This window comes from Alnus glutinosa, chromosome 14 (assembly GCF_958979055.1).
Source record: "Alnus glutinosa chromosome 14, dhAlnGlut1.1, whole genome shotgun sequence".
Classification (NCBI taxonomy): Eukaryota; Viridiplantae; Streptophyta; class Magnoliopsida; order Fagales; family Betulaceae; genus Alnus; species Alnus glutinosa.
Genome location: NC_084899.1, coordinates 4,987,947 through 5,003,656, shown reverse-complemented (window position 1 = coordinate 5,003,656; position 15,710 = coordinate 4,987,947). Strand labels below are relative to the sequence as shown.

At 42.3% G+C, this 15,710-nt stretch overlaps 1 protein-coding gene and 1 pseudogene across 1 annotated transcript; one reads left to right on the top strand and one right to left on the bottom strand.

The window, feature by feature from the left end:
* Positions 1-6,777: 6,777 nt before the first annotated feature.
* Positions 6,778-9,506, bottom strand: LOC133857562 (uncharacterized). The gene is made up of 5 exons (XM_062292826.1): positions 8,436-9,506; positions 8,087-8,330; positions 7,590-8,021; positions 7,197-7,310; positions 6,778-6,953 (listed from the first exon to the last, which is right to left on the bottom strand). Exons 1-5 carry the CDS (start codon positions 9,504-9,506, stop codon positions 6,778-6,780), a joined length of 2,037 nt encoding a protein of 678 aa, XP_062148810.1.
* Positions 9,507-12,180: 2,674 nt separating this feature from the next.
* On the top strand, positions 12,181-14,277 carry LOC133857561 (polyol transporter 5-like; annotated as a pseudogene).
* The last annotated feature ends 1,433 nt before the right edge of the window (positions 14,278-15,710 follow it).

Here is a 15,710-nt window from a genome sequence, read left to right as displayed (position 1 = left end):
AAGAATTCCACTATTCAGAAAGCAAAGCTAGATACAAGATAGTAACACTCACATTAACCCGATGCAGTGGTCGTACCTTGCTCTCTGACGTGTAACCCAATACGAATTCTTCCCAACCAGGTCTCCTACCTGAAGAGGTCTTCAATGGAATCCTTTACCTTAGAGCCGACCTTTAAGATAGACTTCAGATGTAGCGCAGCACACTTGTAACGGCTTCAGAGGGATCTTGAACTTCTTTGAGCTCTTGTGGAATTCAATATCGAATTCTTGCAGTTCTCAATGCCTATGGGCCTCTATTTATAGGCTGAGGTGCAGAATGGGCGACTATTGTAATATGTACGGACGCCGTCCGGACGGTGAACCTGAGCTGTCCGGACGGACAACTGTGCGACAGGATTTTTCGAAAATTTCGCTGAAAATCTTTCCTATTTAAGAGCCGCGTCCGGACGGTCGCACGTTCGCTGCAAGTAATTTCCATATAAGGTTTAGCGCGTCCGGACCAAGGGGGATGAACATCCGGACAACAATTCTTCAACACGCAATTTCCATATCTGCTATGAGTGCGTCCGGACCATGAGAGGCAGACGTCCGGGCGGTTGAAGTCGAATCGGCAATTTCCATATTAGTTGCACGCGCGTCCGGACCAAGGCTAACTGACGTCCGGATGGTGATATTTGAATTGAGATTCTTGCCTTATGTATGAGAGAGTCCGGACGGGAAACCACATTGTCCGGACGGTGTATCAATCTTCCCATATTCTGAACTTGGAAAGAATCTGAAGCTGATCGATCACTGATGGACGTCCGGACAGGCTGCTGAGAGGTCCGGACGGATGCAAGCTGGAACAGAAGCTTCTCGATACAGTAGAGGGTCTGGACGGAAAGATACGTCGTCCGGACGGATGATGTTGGTCTGTCTGGTGTCCGGTCGGGGTGAACACGTCGTCCGAACGGATGGAACAGTGGACAGATGGACGTCCGGAAGGGATGACACGTCGTCCGGACGGCTGACAGGGAATCTGAAATCTTCTATCTTTTTCGCAGTGCAGAGTCTTCTGAAAATGCTCTGACAAGTGGAATTCCTGTTTACAGCATCTTTACACATAAATGATTTTGTCCAAACACAGAATGAGGCCAAAATACTAACAAACTATATATATATATATATATAAGTAAGGTCACCTTATCAAATCAGAATGATATCATGTAATCATGTTAGAATCTGATCATCACCATGGAATTTATATTCCTTAAATTTTGTGTTCTCTTTTCTTTCTAGCTTTCGCTTTTCTCCTCAATATCATATATTTTATCATAAATTCTTGCTTCCACTTTTCCCTCCATAATTTATATTTTATATTTAAATTAGCTCACCAACTGATCTTGAATTCTATTAATGTTTGGTCCATGAATTTATATTTCATCACAGTTCTAGTGGCAATATATAAATATATATACATTTCGATATTGGTGAGGAGCTGGGATAGCTCTTTTCGATAAATATTCTCAAAAATAGAAAAAGGTAGTTTGACATTCTTTTGAATTCCATTTTGTGACACATTCGGAAGAATGCGTTTGTTAAAAAAAAAAAAAAAGTGAATATTTGCCAGTTCTCAGCGGCTGGGTCCCCATAACTATGGATAATATTTGCCTAACCCATGAAATAAATAATGGTTACGAAATCTAACCATTTAAGATAACACTATTTGAGGACAAAAATAAAAAGGGAAAAAATTAAGTCTGTCGATTGCCTTGCGACATTACTAATGGGAAATTATCATTCCCCGACTGAATAGCTCACAATTGGGGATATACCCGACCGAAACTCTCGGATACTAACAAATCGTTCGTATAACCAAACGGGTCGATTAATCCCAAAGTACCAAACACCCCGTTTGGACACGCCACACATGGTCGGAGATCATATAGTACAGCCTCCTTGAAGATGATTATTTAATGGTGTCAAATCAAGCACTAGCAAGCATCACAATTGAGAGCATGACAAACTTTTTGTGGAAATCAGTTGTGTGCCGGTTCAGAATTCCCCACGTGTTCATTACTGACAACGGAGCACAATTTGATTGTGGACCGTTTTGAAAATGGTGTACCGAACTTCACATCCGCAATTATTACTCTACACCAACATATCCCTCATCTAAAGGACAAGTCGAAGCTACTAACTAGACACTGAAGAGGACTTTAAAGAAAAAACTTGACAGGAAGAACGGGGCATGGGTATATTTTGTCCCATAAGTCTTGTGGTCGTACCGAATGACAACTCGAACACCGACCGGCGAAACTCCCTTTTCTCTAACTTATGGGATTGAAGTAGTGATCCCGATCGAGGTAGGGTCCTCGAGCTTCAGGGTTTCTCATTATAATCGAGGGTTGAACGATAAAGGCATTAGCTTGCATTTAGATTTGCTGCAAGAGTGCAGGGATGAAGCGCATATTACATGGGAGGCCTACCAGAGCCGAATGGCTAAATACTACAACAAGACAATGAGCCCTAGAAAGTTCCAAGTCAGTGACTAGGTTATCATGAAGGTAATTTTGATGACAAAGGATCCTGTGGAAGGAAAGCTGGCATCCAAATGTGAAGGACCATACAAAGTAATCAATCATCATGAAAAAGGAGCTTATCATCTAGAGTCATCGAACGGGAAGCGCAGATTTTTCAAAGGTTATCCTCATTTAGATAAGGGGGTTAACCTAGCTATCCTCCCTCGAATAAGGGCGATAGCTCGAATCAGATTTTTCAAAGGTTATCTTCCTTCGGATAAAGGGGTGTAACCTAATAGCTATTTTCCCTCGGATAAGGGAGGTAGCTCGGTTAGTAAGCTTGAGATTCTTAAAGAAAGACTTGTGAAATTTGTTGTAATCTTCCTTGTTCTAAGCAATCTCTAAAGCATGTCAAAGCATTTCTTGATGAAGCCGATCTCTTCAATAAGTAAGTTAATTTTTTATTACCCAACTTGTTGAAGGGGGTAGCTCGGTATAGTCAAGGTTAAACCGACCGCTTCGTTAAGTTAGTTAATTTTCATTATTTAACTTATTGAGGGAGATGTCTCGGTATTGTCAAGGATTGAACAAATTATTAAAGACTGCGGAATTTAACAACTAAGTAGAAAATTAGAATCCAACAAAAAAAATTCAACAAAAGCTAAGCTTCATTGATTGTCACAAAGTCAAGATTATTTACAAAGTGTTCAAAACAGTAAAAATACAAAAGCCTAAGGGTCTCCACCCTCGGAATGCTCACTCTCGGTTGCAGCACAGACAATATGTTTGGAACTCGGAGGAGCAATATTTTCTTCAGGCTGAAAGGCATCTTGGCTCTAATCCGGGATGCGGGGAAATGGTTAACACCTAAAAGCTCCAACTCTGAAACGACCTTCAGAAGGAATGCCAAGGAAGTCCGGACCCAGGGTCTCTAAAGAGACGTTGAACCGAACGCGATTGAGAGCTAGCATCCGAAAATTCTCGAATCCTAGGGTGAAGCCATAGGTCCAGGCCAAAACCCGAAGCCATGGAACCAGAACAAGTTGGTTGAATAACCTTGCACTTTAGACTTGCAGTGTTTGTATTTTCGGCAAAGTTTCTAGTATCTGCTCTCAGTCTTCTCTAACTTTTGCAGGGTGGATTCCCTCTCTGTTACAGCTTGGTCTCTTTCACCCTTAGCCTTATCCCCTTCGGCTACAGCTTCCTCTTTAGCTAGGATGGCTACATTCACATCCGCCACTCAAGTCAATTTTTCATCTCGGAGAGTGGAAAGCTCGGCATTCAGGCGTTCTACTTCTTTGTTGGCCTTGGCCAAGTCATTTTGAACCCTGGTAGTTCTAGTCAAGTTTCGTTCCAGTTTAACCTCTAAACTCCGAGCTCTAGCCTCGAGAGTGTCGCGTTGTTTCTGTAGGTCAGCGAACTCCTGGTTTTGGCCAGCAATGATTTGATCCTAGTTCACCATAGTATGTTCAAGCTCATTGATCTTGGAGCAGAGAACGACTTCCATGTTGGGAATTATGCGCATATGATCCAAAAAATTGGACCATGAAGCAACAATTTTTTAAAGATTGCTCAAAGGAAAAGGAGAATGTTTTTTTTTAAAAAAAAAAAAATTAAAAAAAAAAGAAAAAAAAGAAAAGAGAAAGGAAGTAATAAGGCAACATGAATGTACCACAATGCAAGACTCTACAGTCTCTTGGGCGAAATGGAAAGGAGTTGTCCTCCCGACATTCATAATTAAGCCTTCGGGAAGGATGAAAAGCATAGCCTCCAAAGGATCATCGAGCAAGTTGATGCCCATGAAGTTGAAGGCGAGTGTAGTCTGAAAGGGACCTGCACCGGAAGCGTCCAGAGTATAACCTGGAGATTCAGCACTAGCAACAGTTGAGACCAATCTTGAAGGGTCTTCTTGCATCAGACTTCCCCGCCTTGCACCCTCTTGATTGATCTCCACATCAACTTCGGGGAGTGGAATGGATACATCCCGGATGGGATCCTCGGTCTGCTTGTCCAGAACTTCAAGAGCCCTTTCACCCCCTACAACCTCATCTCTGAGATTGTAACAGTCCTCAAGGTCTGTTACTAATTTAGGACAGAATTGGAAGAATGAGAAGAAAGAATTGAGAGAAAGAATGGAGAAATGAAGAAGAACTGGAATTGATCAATTAGGGTTCATGAAGAACAATTGGCAATTTGAGGAACCAGCCAGCCTCCAGATCCAAATTCGATTTACAATCAACTTGAATGCCCATTCCTCAAGTCTCTCGGCCCTTATATACAAGTTCCCTAGAGACCCGTGTAAATGAAATTATTTGAACACTTAACAGAAATTCAAACTAAACGACATTGTTTACAAACAACTATAAACGGCAACATTTATTTTGTATAGCCTTGAAGCTTTGATGAGCTGTACTAGTTTCCTTCCCCAGCATCCAAGTACCCCAACACGTGTCAGTTAGCATCAACCACATGTCAAGCTCCCTGGTGAGCTTGTTACATTATCCCCTCCTTTAAAACAACTTGCCCTCAAGGTGGGGGTAAGCATTCTTCAAGGCATAGTAGTCCTCCCAAGTGGCATCATCCGGAGATTGGCCTGCCCAGCGGATCAGTAACTTTGTAACAACACGGTTGTTCTTGGGCCAGGTGCAACGTAGCAGCACCTCCTCAGGTTCTGGTTGGATAATGCCTTGCTCATCAACAGGCAGCAGAATTGGTGCAGCCGAATGAGAAGATCCCAACTTAAGCTTTAATTGGGAAACATGAAATACATGATGAATTCTTGATGAGGGTGGAAGGTCCAGCTCATAGGCCACTGATCCAATCCTTCTTAGAACAGTGAAAGGCCCATAAAACCGTGGGGACAGCTTAAGGGATCGCCTAGTCACCACAGAATTCTGGCGATAAGGTTGAAGCCTAAGATAAACTTGTTGTCCAACTTCGAACTCCCTCTCACTCCTTCGCAAATCCGCATATTTTTTCATGCGTTGCTGGGCTTGCTTCATGTTGTGGCGAAGTAGAGTGATGAGTTGAGTTCTGTCCTTGAGCAGAACGTCTACTGCATCTACAGTGGTTGTGCCGGGGACATAGGATAAAAGCCTGCTAGGAGGAGTCCCATACACAGCTTCAAAGGGGATCATCTTGATGGAGGCATGCCAGGTTGTATTATACCAATACTCTGCCCATGGTAACCATGAAGACCACTGCTTAGGCCGGTCGTGAGTGAAGCACCGAAGATAGTTTTCAAGGCACTTATTCACTATCTCAGTTTGACCATCTGATTAGGGATGATAACTGGTGCTCATGCATAATGAGGTGCCCTGCAACCGAAACAACTCCTTCCAGAAAGCACTGGGGAAGGTGGGGTCTCTATCTGAGACTATGGAGGTGGGCATACCATGTAGCTTGAACACATGAGTAATAAAAGCTCTGGCTACTGTGACTGTCGTGTAAGGATGTTTGAGAGGAATAAAATGCCCATATTTAGAAAGTCGATCCACCACCACTAGGACAACTGTAAATCCTTGAGAAGCTGGTAAGCCTTCCACAAAATCAAGACTTATGTTTGACCAAATCCTAGTAGGTATAGGAAGTGGTTGAAGCAAGCTTGCAGGGGAAGTATTATCACTCTTGTTCTGTTGACAAACTGAGCATTCTCGAATGAATCTTTTTAAATCCCCTTTCATTCCTTTCCAGTAAAAATCCCTCTTAGCACGCCTCATAGTCCTTTCAAAACCAGAATGGCCGGCCATAGGATCACAATGAACATAATGGAATACTTGATTTTTCAGGTGCTGATTCCCTCCCAACATCAATCGGTTCTTATAAAAGAACAAGCCATCTCTCAAGGCATATTTCTGGCTATCAAGAAGATTGTTGTTCCACTTAGACAACAGCTCCTGCATCTCTTCATCAGTTTGGTAATGCTCCTTTACTTCTGTCAACCATGTAGGAGTAGGAATGGACAAGAGTGAGATGCTTACATCCCCATCTTGGTCCCATCCTTCTCGTGGAGGTAAGGCATCTACTGCCACATCCTCAATTCCATCTTTATCCCAGCCTTCTCTTCGAGAAAGAGCATCTGCTGCCCCATTCTCAGTTCCTTTCTTATACTCCACTCGGAAGCTGTACCCAATCAGTTTGGTTAACCATTTTTGCTGAAAGGAGTTTCCAACCTTCTGCTCAAGGAGGAATTTCAAGCTCTGCTGATCAGTCTTCATTATAAAAGATTGACCAAGTAGGGTCTCCATTTTTGGATTGTAGTCACCAAAGCAAAGAGCTACTTTTCGTATGTGGACATGTGCAAAGTCCTACCCTTCAAAGCCTTGCTAAGGAAAGCAACAGGTCTGCCATTCTGCATCAGCACAACATCCACCCCAACACCACTGGCATCACACTCAATAACAAAAGATTGAGTGAAATTCGGCAAAGCTAGGACTGGAGCTTGTGTCATTGCTGTCTTCAACACATTATAAGTTTCATTGGCAGCCTCTGTCCAAACAAAAGAGTTTTTTTTTTTTTTTTTTTTTTTTTTTTTTTTTTTTTTTTTTTTTTTTTTTCTGAGCATGGATGTTAATGGTGCTGCTATAGACCCATAATGTCTAATGAACTTCCTATAATAACCCATAAGTCCTAAAAATCCCCTTAGCGACTTAATGGTTTTAGGAAGTGGCCAATCAATCATGGCCTGGATTTTACCCTGGTCTGCCCTAACTCCATGTTCAGATACAATGTGGCCCAAGGTATCAACTTCATTACAAGCAAATTTACATTTAGAGCGCTTAGCAAAAAGCTTGTTAACTCTAAGCAGATCTAGGGAAAGAGACAAATGTGATAAATGTGTCTTAAAATCTTGGCTATAAACAAGGATATCATCAAAGAATACAAGGATAAATTTTCTCAAATAAGGCTTGAAAACATGATTCATTAAGCTTTGAAATGTTGAGGGAGCATTGGTTAAGCCAAAAGGCATAACCAAAAACTCATAGTGACCCTCATGTGTTCGGAAGGCTGTTTTTGGGATATCCTTATCAACCACTCTAATCTGGTGATAGCCGGATCTCAAATCCAGCTAAGAAAAAATTTTAGAACCCCACAACTCATCTAGTAATTCATCAACAACCGGAATAGGGAACTTATCTTTTATGGTGACTTTGTTGAGTGAGCGGTAATCCATGCACATTCTCCAAGCCCCATCTGCCTTGTGGACCAACAAAACTGGTGCAGAAAATGGACTAGTGCTCGGTCTGATCACCCCGGAAGCCAACAGCTCTTTCACAATCTTTTCAATCTCTCCCTTCTGATAAAAGGGATATCTGTAGGGCCTCATGGATACTAGCTGCACCCCTTCTTGTAATGGAATTGAGTGGTCATGTATCCTTTGTGGAGGTAAATCAGTAGGCTCCCGAAAAACATCAGCATAGCTGCACAAAAGTTCCTCCAAGCTAGCTAAGTCTTCAGGTCTTCCAGCTTGCTGTTTATCGGCAGTCAGCTCAACATCATTTCCCAACAATTGAAGAAAAACTCGTTTTCCATTTTGTTTGGAAATTTCAAAAAAGTCTCAGCACTCTCCAAACTCCAAGGTTTACCCTGCTGTAACCCCCTTAACACACACTTGTGATCAGTATACTCAAACTCCATAGACAGGGTTGCAAAGTCCCATAAAATTGCGCCCAACATTCTGAGCCAGTGAATGCCCAAGACAACATCATACCCTGCCAATGGCAAGATGTACAATTCCACCAAAAACTCAGTTCCCTGCATTTTCAAAGCTAATTCCCCACACTTGCCAGGACTATGAACTTCCTGTCCATTGGCAATAGCTTCTTGTCCCTTTGGTTTAAGTCCCAAAACAGCAGCAAAATTCTCATCAAGAAAATTATGCGTACTACCAGAATCTATCAACACAATTACTTGTTGTCCTTTTACTTATCCCACAATTCTCATGGTCTTAGGTGTAGGAGTGCCAGTAATGGCATTTAAGGAAATTTCAGGTACCTCTTCTTCAACCTCTTTTAAAGTAGCTTCATCAAGCTCCTTTAACTCCTCAGTTTCTACTTCCTCTATCAAAAACAACTTCGGTCCACCTTCACATACATGTCCCCTATTCCACTTAGCATCACAGGAATAGCACAATCCCTTCTTCCTCCTTTCTTCCATTTGTACAGAAGAGATTTTTTGCACCAGCACTAATGCCCTACTATTATCTCCTCCCTTAACTTGTCCAAATATAGGATTATTCTGGAACATCTTAGATTGCCCTGGCAGACTCACTATAGGTTTATAAGAGCTAGTAATCAAGTTGGAATTTCGAAGCAAAGTGCTACTCCAGGAATTTCTAGAAGATTTTTTGACATTAGACATTAATTCCTCCTGAATTTTGGCTAAGGAATAGGCCTCTGTCATAGACTTAGGCTTAAACATCCTAACCGGTAGTTTAATTTCCTCACTTAAACCCCCAAGGAAGCAACTCAATTTCAAATTCTCCAACAATCCGACAACTCTATTAGCCAACAATTCAAATTGAGATTTATACTCTTCCACGTTTCCAGTTTGCTTTAATGACACTAGAGACTCCATTGGATCATCATAAAGACTCATACCGAACCTAGTTTGAATAGACTTAAGGAAATCAATCCAAGTGGTCAGGCTATTGCTATTACGCAACTCTTGGAACCATACTAAGGCTTTTCCCTCCATATTGAAGCTAGAGATTGTAAATCTCTGTGATTCAGGCATATTGTAATAATCAAAAAACTGTGAGGCTCGGTAACACCAACCTTCTGGATCCTCTCCGTCGAGCCGAGGAAGCACAAGGCGTAGAGGCCTTGTCTGGAACGCATCTCCTCCAGTAGTTGCCGTCTGAACAATCGGATCGTTGTTCCTACTAGTATCTCCTTGTCCTTGAGTAGCTTCCATGTGCTCTTGCTCCTTGAACTTGAAGTGCGAGTTGAATTGCCGAAGCTGCTCTTCCTGCCTTTTGAGCATTTCGAACATCTCCTCCTGCATCCGGCGAATTTCCTCCTATGATCGGATGCTAGATTGCACATCCGACTGATTCTGACGCATATCCGCCTGTACTTCTGAAATCACCACATGCATCGTCTGCATTCCCTCCTATAGTTCCCGAACTTCAGCCGAAGTTGATCGAGTTTGCGTCATCGCCAATGAAGTAGAACAATGAAGCAGAATCAAAATTAAGACAATGGATCGAGGCTCTGATACCACTTGTAATAGTCCTCAAGGTCTGTTACTGATTTAGGACAGAATTGGAAGAATGAGAAGAAAGAATTGAGAGAAAGAATGGAGAAATGAAGAAGAACTGAAATTGATCAATTCGGGTTCATGAAGAACAATTGGCAATTCGAGGAGCCAGCCAGCCTCCAGATCCAAATTCGATTTACAATCAACTTGAATGCCCATTCCTCAAGTCTCTCGACCCTTATATACAAGTTCCCTAGAGACCCGCGTGAATGAAATTATTTGAACACTTACAGAAATTCAAACTAAACGACATCGTTTACAAACAACTATAAACAACAACGTTTATTCCATATAGCCTTGAAGCTTTGATGAGTTGTACTAGTTTCCTTCCCCAGCATCCACATACCACAACACGTGTCAGTCAGCATCAACCACATGTCAAGCTCCTTGGTGAGCTTGTTACAGAGATCTTCCCCTTGAAGCAATGGAGAAGTAGGTACAGCCCTCTCGGCATCGTTCCTTTCGGGAATATCCCCCTGAATAGGAGAGAGCCTCTGAACAAGTCCTTCATTTATTTGGACTAGTGCGGTTGGAACTATAGAAGAGTCATCCGGAAGCACATACCCCGGGCGGTTAGCTCTTCGAGCAGGAAAGGAAATTCGACTAAGTAGGAAGTCGTCGTTCCTCTCGGTCCGCTGTTTCTTTGAACCTTTCCCCTTCTACGAATTATCGCCCTTGCGTTTGAAGTGATATTTTTGTCAGACTCCGCTTCCCCCTTGTTGCTCGGCCATAATGAGATCTCCTTCCTCGTCTCGGAGAGAAGGTGGACTTCCACTCGGTTTGACCTATCTGGTAGACCCTTCCGTGGCCCTTCTTGGAGAGCTTTGGTCTCCTTGCTTAACAACATCCTTGGGAGCCCTAAAAGGAGGGATAGGGTTTCCTAACTCAATTATGACCTCTATTTTTTCCTGAAGGAGAGAGGCTGCTGTCCTTGTAGTCAATCTCGGCCTGAGAGTTGAACTCGAAACTAGAACCCCAGTTGCTTCGGGGATACTTTCTGACCGAACATGCGAAACAGTAACCTGGCTAGTGGAGGAAGCCAGACGGGTAGACTTCCCACTCGAATGAGCGCATTTCAATAGAGAGGCAGTTGGGCGCCTGGAACTATCTTTCGTAGATGCAACTGGAGGCTTCTTCGAAGCCTTCTTTTTTGAAGCACCTTTTGGAACACCCCCAGTAGCAGGAGCTCGAGAAGACTTGCCTTTTAACTTGGAAGACTATTTAGGGGGATTCCTCGGCTTCAATCTCCCCGTTTTATCGTAATACTGCTTATTCTTAGTGATATTGTAACTCATATACATAGTCATTGCTGCTTCAGTAACAATCCAATCAAAATCGTTTCTTGTCTCGTGATTGCATTTGGCGTCATCCACAATTCTAAGGAGTTCATCCTGATCGGTATCTGAGAGTTTAGAAGGTGTTGTCAGACTTTCATCCATAGAAATCCATTCCCAAGGGATCATTCGGTCCTCTGAGAGCACAGTGTTCCAGGGGCATTCCCACTCCCTGGAAACTCGGAAGATTTGTTTCTCCTAGTCTTTGTTGTTCGAATAGCTACTTTTCAACCATATGAATGACAGACTCTAGCAGACTTGAAGTTCTAAAATTCCATCCCGACCCATCTTTGGTCGGTAGATATTGAAAAATTGGAGAATATTCATCTCAGACCCGAGTACCGATTTCTAAATGATGAAAGAGGCGAACAAATACCTCCAAGAATATGGAACTAGTGGGCTCGACGCTACCATAAGATAGATCAGAAAGTCTTGAGCAATCTCTGGCAAGGGAAAACAGAGTCCAGCCAAAAACATCCTCTCGGTAAAGGTGACGCCACCACCTCTAATGGTTAGAGAGCTTTTGTCCTGAAAGTGAAGATGGACTGAAGGAGGGATCTCGTAGTTATGTCGGAGGATCCACTCGTTCTCTACCGAGAGTAAGGCCATGTGACAATTCTCGTGGGGAACCAACCTCGTAAGGTTACCGACTGTAGCTTCTTCTTCTTCTTCTTCGACCTCCTCATTACTGGTTGGGACTTCCTCATCTACGACCTCCTCATTATAGGTCGGGACTTTTCCTCATTTCCGACCTCCTCGTCTGAGATCTCGTGGTAGGAGTCAGAGAGATGGCTGGATTCACTCTCGGAAGACATCTCGAGAAGACTTGACCGAAAGGAAGAAAAGAAGAGGATGAGAAATGTTGCAGCGAGAGAGAGAGAGAGAGAGAGAGAGAGAGAGAGAGAGAGAGAGAGAGAGAGAGCTATTGAAAAGTGAAAGGTAAGAGTAAAGAGTGAGAAATAAAGAGTAAGAGCATTTGTAATGAGCTCGTCAAAGTGAGGAAATCGTCAAAATCAGTTGAGTTTCATCAAAATTGTGTCTGTAACAAACTTGTCTCTGCTACAGTAAATTTGGTGAGACCTAAAATGGCTTGTCTGGTCTGTTGAGGGCAAAGTCGATCGTCTCTTCTTGTTTTGCAATATTTTATTCAATTTCGCGGGTGAAGGTCGTTGGTCTCAGACGTGGAAATCGATCGAGGGAGAAACTGATTTAGGGCAAAATCGATCCATAAGATGCCGGCCGTGAGGAAAAGCTAGCCGTCGAAGAAACTGGTCGTCGTGGAAAGCCGGTTCCGGTGGATCTAGAAGCAGAGAAGTCGAGCCTCCACCGGTCGTCGAAGAAGCCGGTCGTCAAAGCAGAGAAGGTTGAGCCTTCATCGGTCGTCGAGCCTCACCGGTTGTCGAAGAAGCTGGTTCGCGATGAACAACCGGCCGTTGAGCCTCCATCGGTCGTGAAGTCGCTGGTCGTCGAAGGTTGGGTCCGTGGAAGTGGGTTTAGGTCCGGTCGAAGTCTGGATTGGGTATTTTGTTGGCTGGTTGAAAGATAAAAAAAAAATAGTATTTATTTTAAAGTAGAGAATATTTGAAGAGTTTGATATTTGGAGCTTTTGAAAATTAAGTAGCTAAAATAATAAAAGTGGTATTTTTCGTCAAAATCTGCTGAAATTTTGACGAGTTCACTACAAGTGCTCTAAGAAGTAGGCTTGTATACACTTCACAGTGATCGGGACCAGCCGGTGTCAACTACCGGAAGCCCATTTGGTTTGGTCCCCACAACTGGTTTCAATTATTAGAAGCTCAATCGATCCGGTTTCTGCAAACAGTATGGCACCAAAGCGATAGCTATCAATTCGGTTTCCAGTGTGAGACTCGAGGCGTCAGCTGAATTTAATGCATTTTGAGGGACATTTGAAAATTTGAAATTCGAAATTCAAATTTGAAATTCGAGAGATTTTGATGGAAAATCATTTTATTATTTCTCTCGGTCGACTCCCATTCCATTTGGTCTAGAAGGACTGTCGGAATATTTTAAAATTCATTCTCAAAAGACCCTAGCGAGAACATAGAAATTTTTAAGTGTTTCAAGCTTGTTCGGCTATGGTTCACCAGTTATCGGCCTAGGTGTCATTGCAATGCCGGTGCCCCCTCGTTGGCTTGCGATGCAAGTCCGCATGAACGAAGCTAAAGAGGTTTAGATTAAAATATCAAACAGTGTTGGAGAAGTTGAATCCAGGCTTGAGGAGAAAACCAAAGCTGTGTCGGTTTTGGTTAGCAGCCCAACTGCCAGCCCAGAATTGGCCCATGAAAGGAATTGGCACAGAGAAGGGATTTGGAAGGAGCTTTTGTTAAGGCCCTCTAGGCCCATTAGATGGATGCTAGTTGCGGCTATAGGAATCAACTTCTTCATGCAAGCTTCTGTGAACGACGCCGTTATATACTATAGCCCTGAAGTGTTCAAGGTTGTGTGGACACTGGATTCATAGTAAGAAGGAGCTTTTTGGGGTTAACGTCATTATGGGCATTGCCAAGACATCCTTTGTGTTGCTGTCGGCCCTTTACTTAGACAGGTTCGAAAGGCGGCCCCTTTTGTTCTTGGGCTCGGCCGGGATGGTCCTCTCATTAGCTGGGCTAGGCTTGGGCTCGATGTTTCTCAACTGTTCAGATAGCAAGCCGGTGTGGGCCATTGTGTTGTGCATTCTGGCTGTGTGCGCTGATGTATCCTTCTTTTCGATTGGGCTTGGGCCCATCATGTGGGTCTACTTGTCGTAGATTTTTCCTATGAGGTTACGGGCCCAAGGTTGGAGCCTGGCCATTTCGATGAACCGGTTGGTGAGTGGGGTGGTGTCAATGACGTTTTTGGAGCCTGGCCATTTCTTGTGCTTGCGTGGTGGTGGGCACGATGTTCTTTTATGTGTTCTTGCCGGAGACAAAGGGCAAGAGCTTAGAAGAAATAGGAGCCATGTTTGAGTATAAACACACAAATAATGATAACAGGGCAACGGAATGGGGCAGTGTAGTTATGTGTTTAGTTATGTGTGTAATTAAATCTCTTTTTATTTGCTTAAATTTTTAAGACAAAATGATTATTTATTATAGTATCAAAGTAAATATTTTAAGTCCAAACTTTATCTCCATCATTCATCTTTTTAGAAAACTCTTCTCGACCAAGTCATGCAAGGCTAGCTCTAGAGCTAGTCAACCTGTAAGCGACCATATATAATAAGCTTGGGTTGCTTAAGTAGAGCTTTTTCAAACCACCCGACTGTTAAGAGTTACAACTCTTGTTAATTACATGTAAATAGTTTTTAGTCGGCTTTCACTGATCTGACAAAGACAGATAAGAGACAAAATTGCTACTTGTGTCGTATCTAATTGGAGCATGCTGCAAGTTGTAACCACGAATAAAAGAACATAGAATTGTCCCCCTATGTAACCTTTCCCCCCTTTGAATAGAAAAAAGAAAAAAGAACATAGAATTGGAATTAGGATGGCAGAGTAAGAAAAACATTCATGGTCAACGGGTCCTGTTCATGCTGGTGCCTGTATTCACTGAGTCATACACTATCAAGGGGTATAGAATCGATTGTGGTTATGGTTATTTGCTCATAACCGCAACCGGTAGACATGTAATTTTTACCAACAATCAGTTATCCCGTTATTTTAAAACGGATATTAGCCAAATAACGCATTTCCATATATTGTTGAATATTTTCAATTTTTTAAATTCAATATTTGAATTTCAATTACATAATTTTCTGTCCTTTCATGTTTTATTTAAATAACTATCACAATGAATTATCACAAAAGTCCATATATGTTGTACCAGACTTCAAATATATATATATATATATAGCGTACCAACAGGCAACACGTACAGCTTCTTCACCTTTGTGCCTTATCACAAGAGTCAATATATGTTGTTTTAATGTACGAAAACAATATCTGTTATTCCTCCAATTATCCAGCACTCAACATTCTACTCGAGACACAATTAAGAAAACCAAAAGCTTTTCCTTTTTTTTTTTTTTTTTTTTTCACCTTTTCTTATTCTTCATATTAAATTTTTATAGACTATGCTTCCAAATGTATCAAGATTTGTGGGAGTTGCTGCAACACAAGTTGTAAGATAAATGGAAATTTCTTAATTGGTGATGGAGGTCGAAGTCTATTTCTCTCATTTTTTATTTACCAAGGATGAAAGTTGAGTGCCTGAAGTTGAACACACCAGATAGGATTCTTACGAAAAAGATACACAACACTCACAGGCACAGAAATGGCAGGAAGTCCAAGAAGATTTGCTGCAAGGATAAACCACATAAGATAACCTGAGGAACCAATACCAAGTTTTTCTTCGTTTCCTGGAACGTGGTAAAAGTTCTCCAAGACTTTTGATCCTCCTTTCATGGGCGAAATGGGACCTAATCAGTGTATCAAAACAACTAAAGTTAGCTGGTAAGCCGTAAGCATGCACTACAAAAATACTATCATTTTGACGCGTGTCTACAGTACCCGTTACTGTAGACACGCGTCCAATTTGACACGTGTCTCCCATGACACGTGTCAAATTGTACAGCCGTCCAAAATGGACACGTGTATTATTACATGTGTCCATTTGG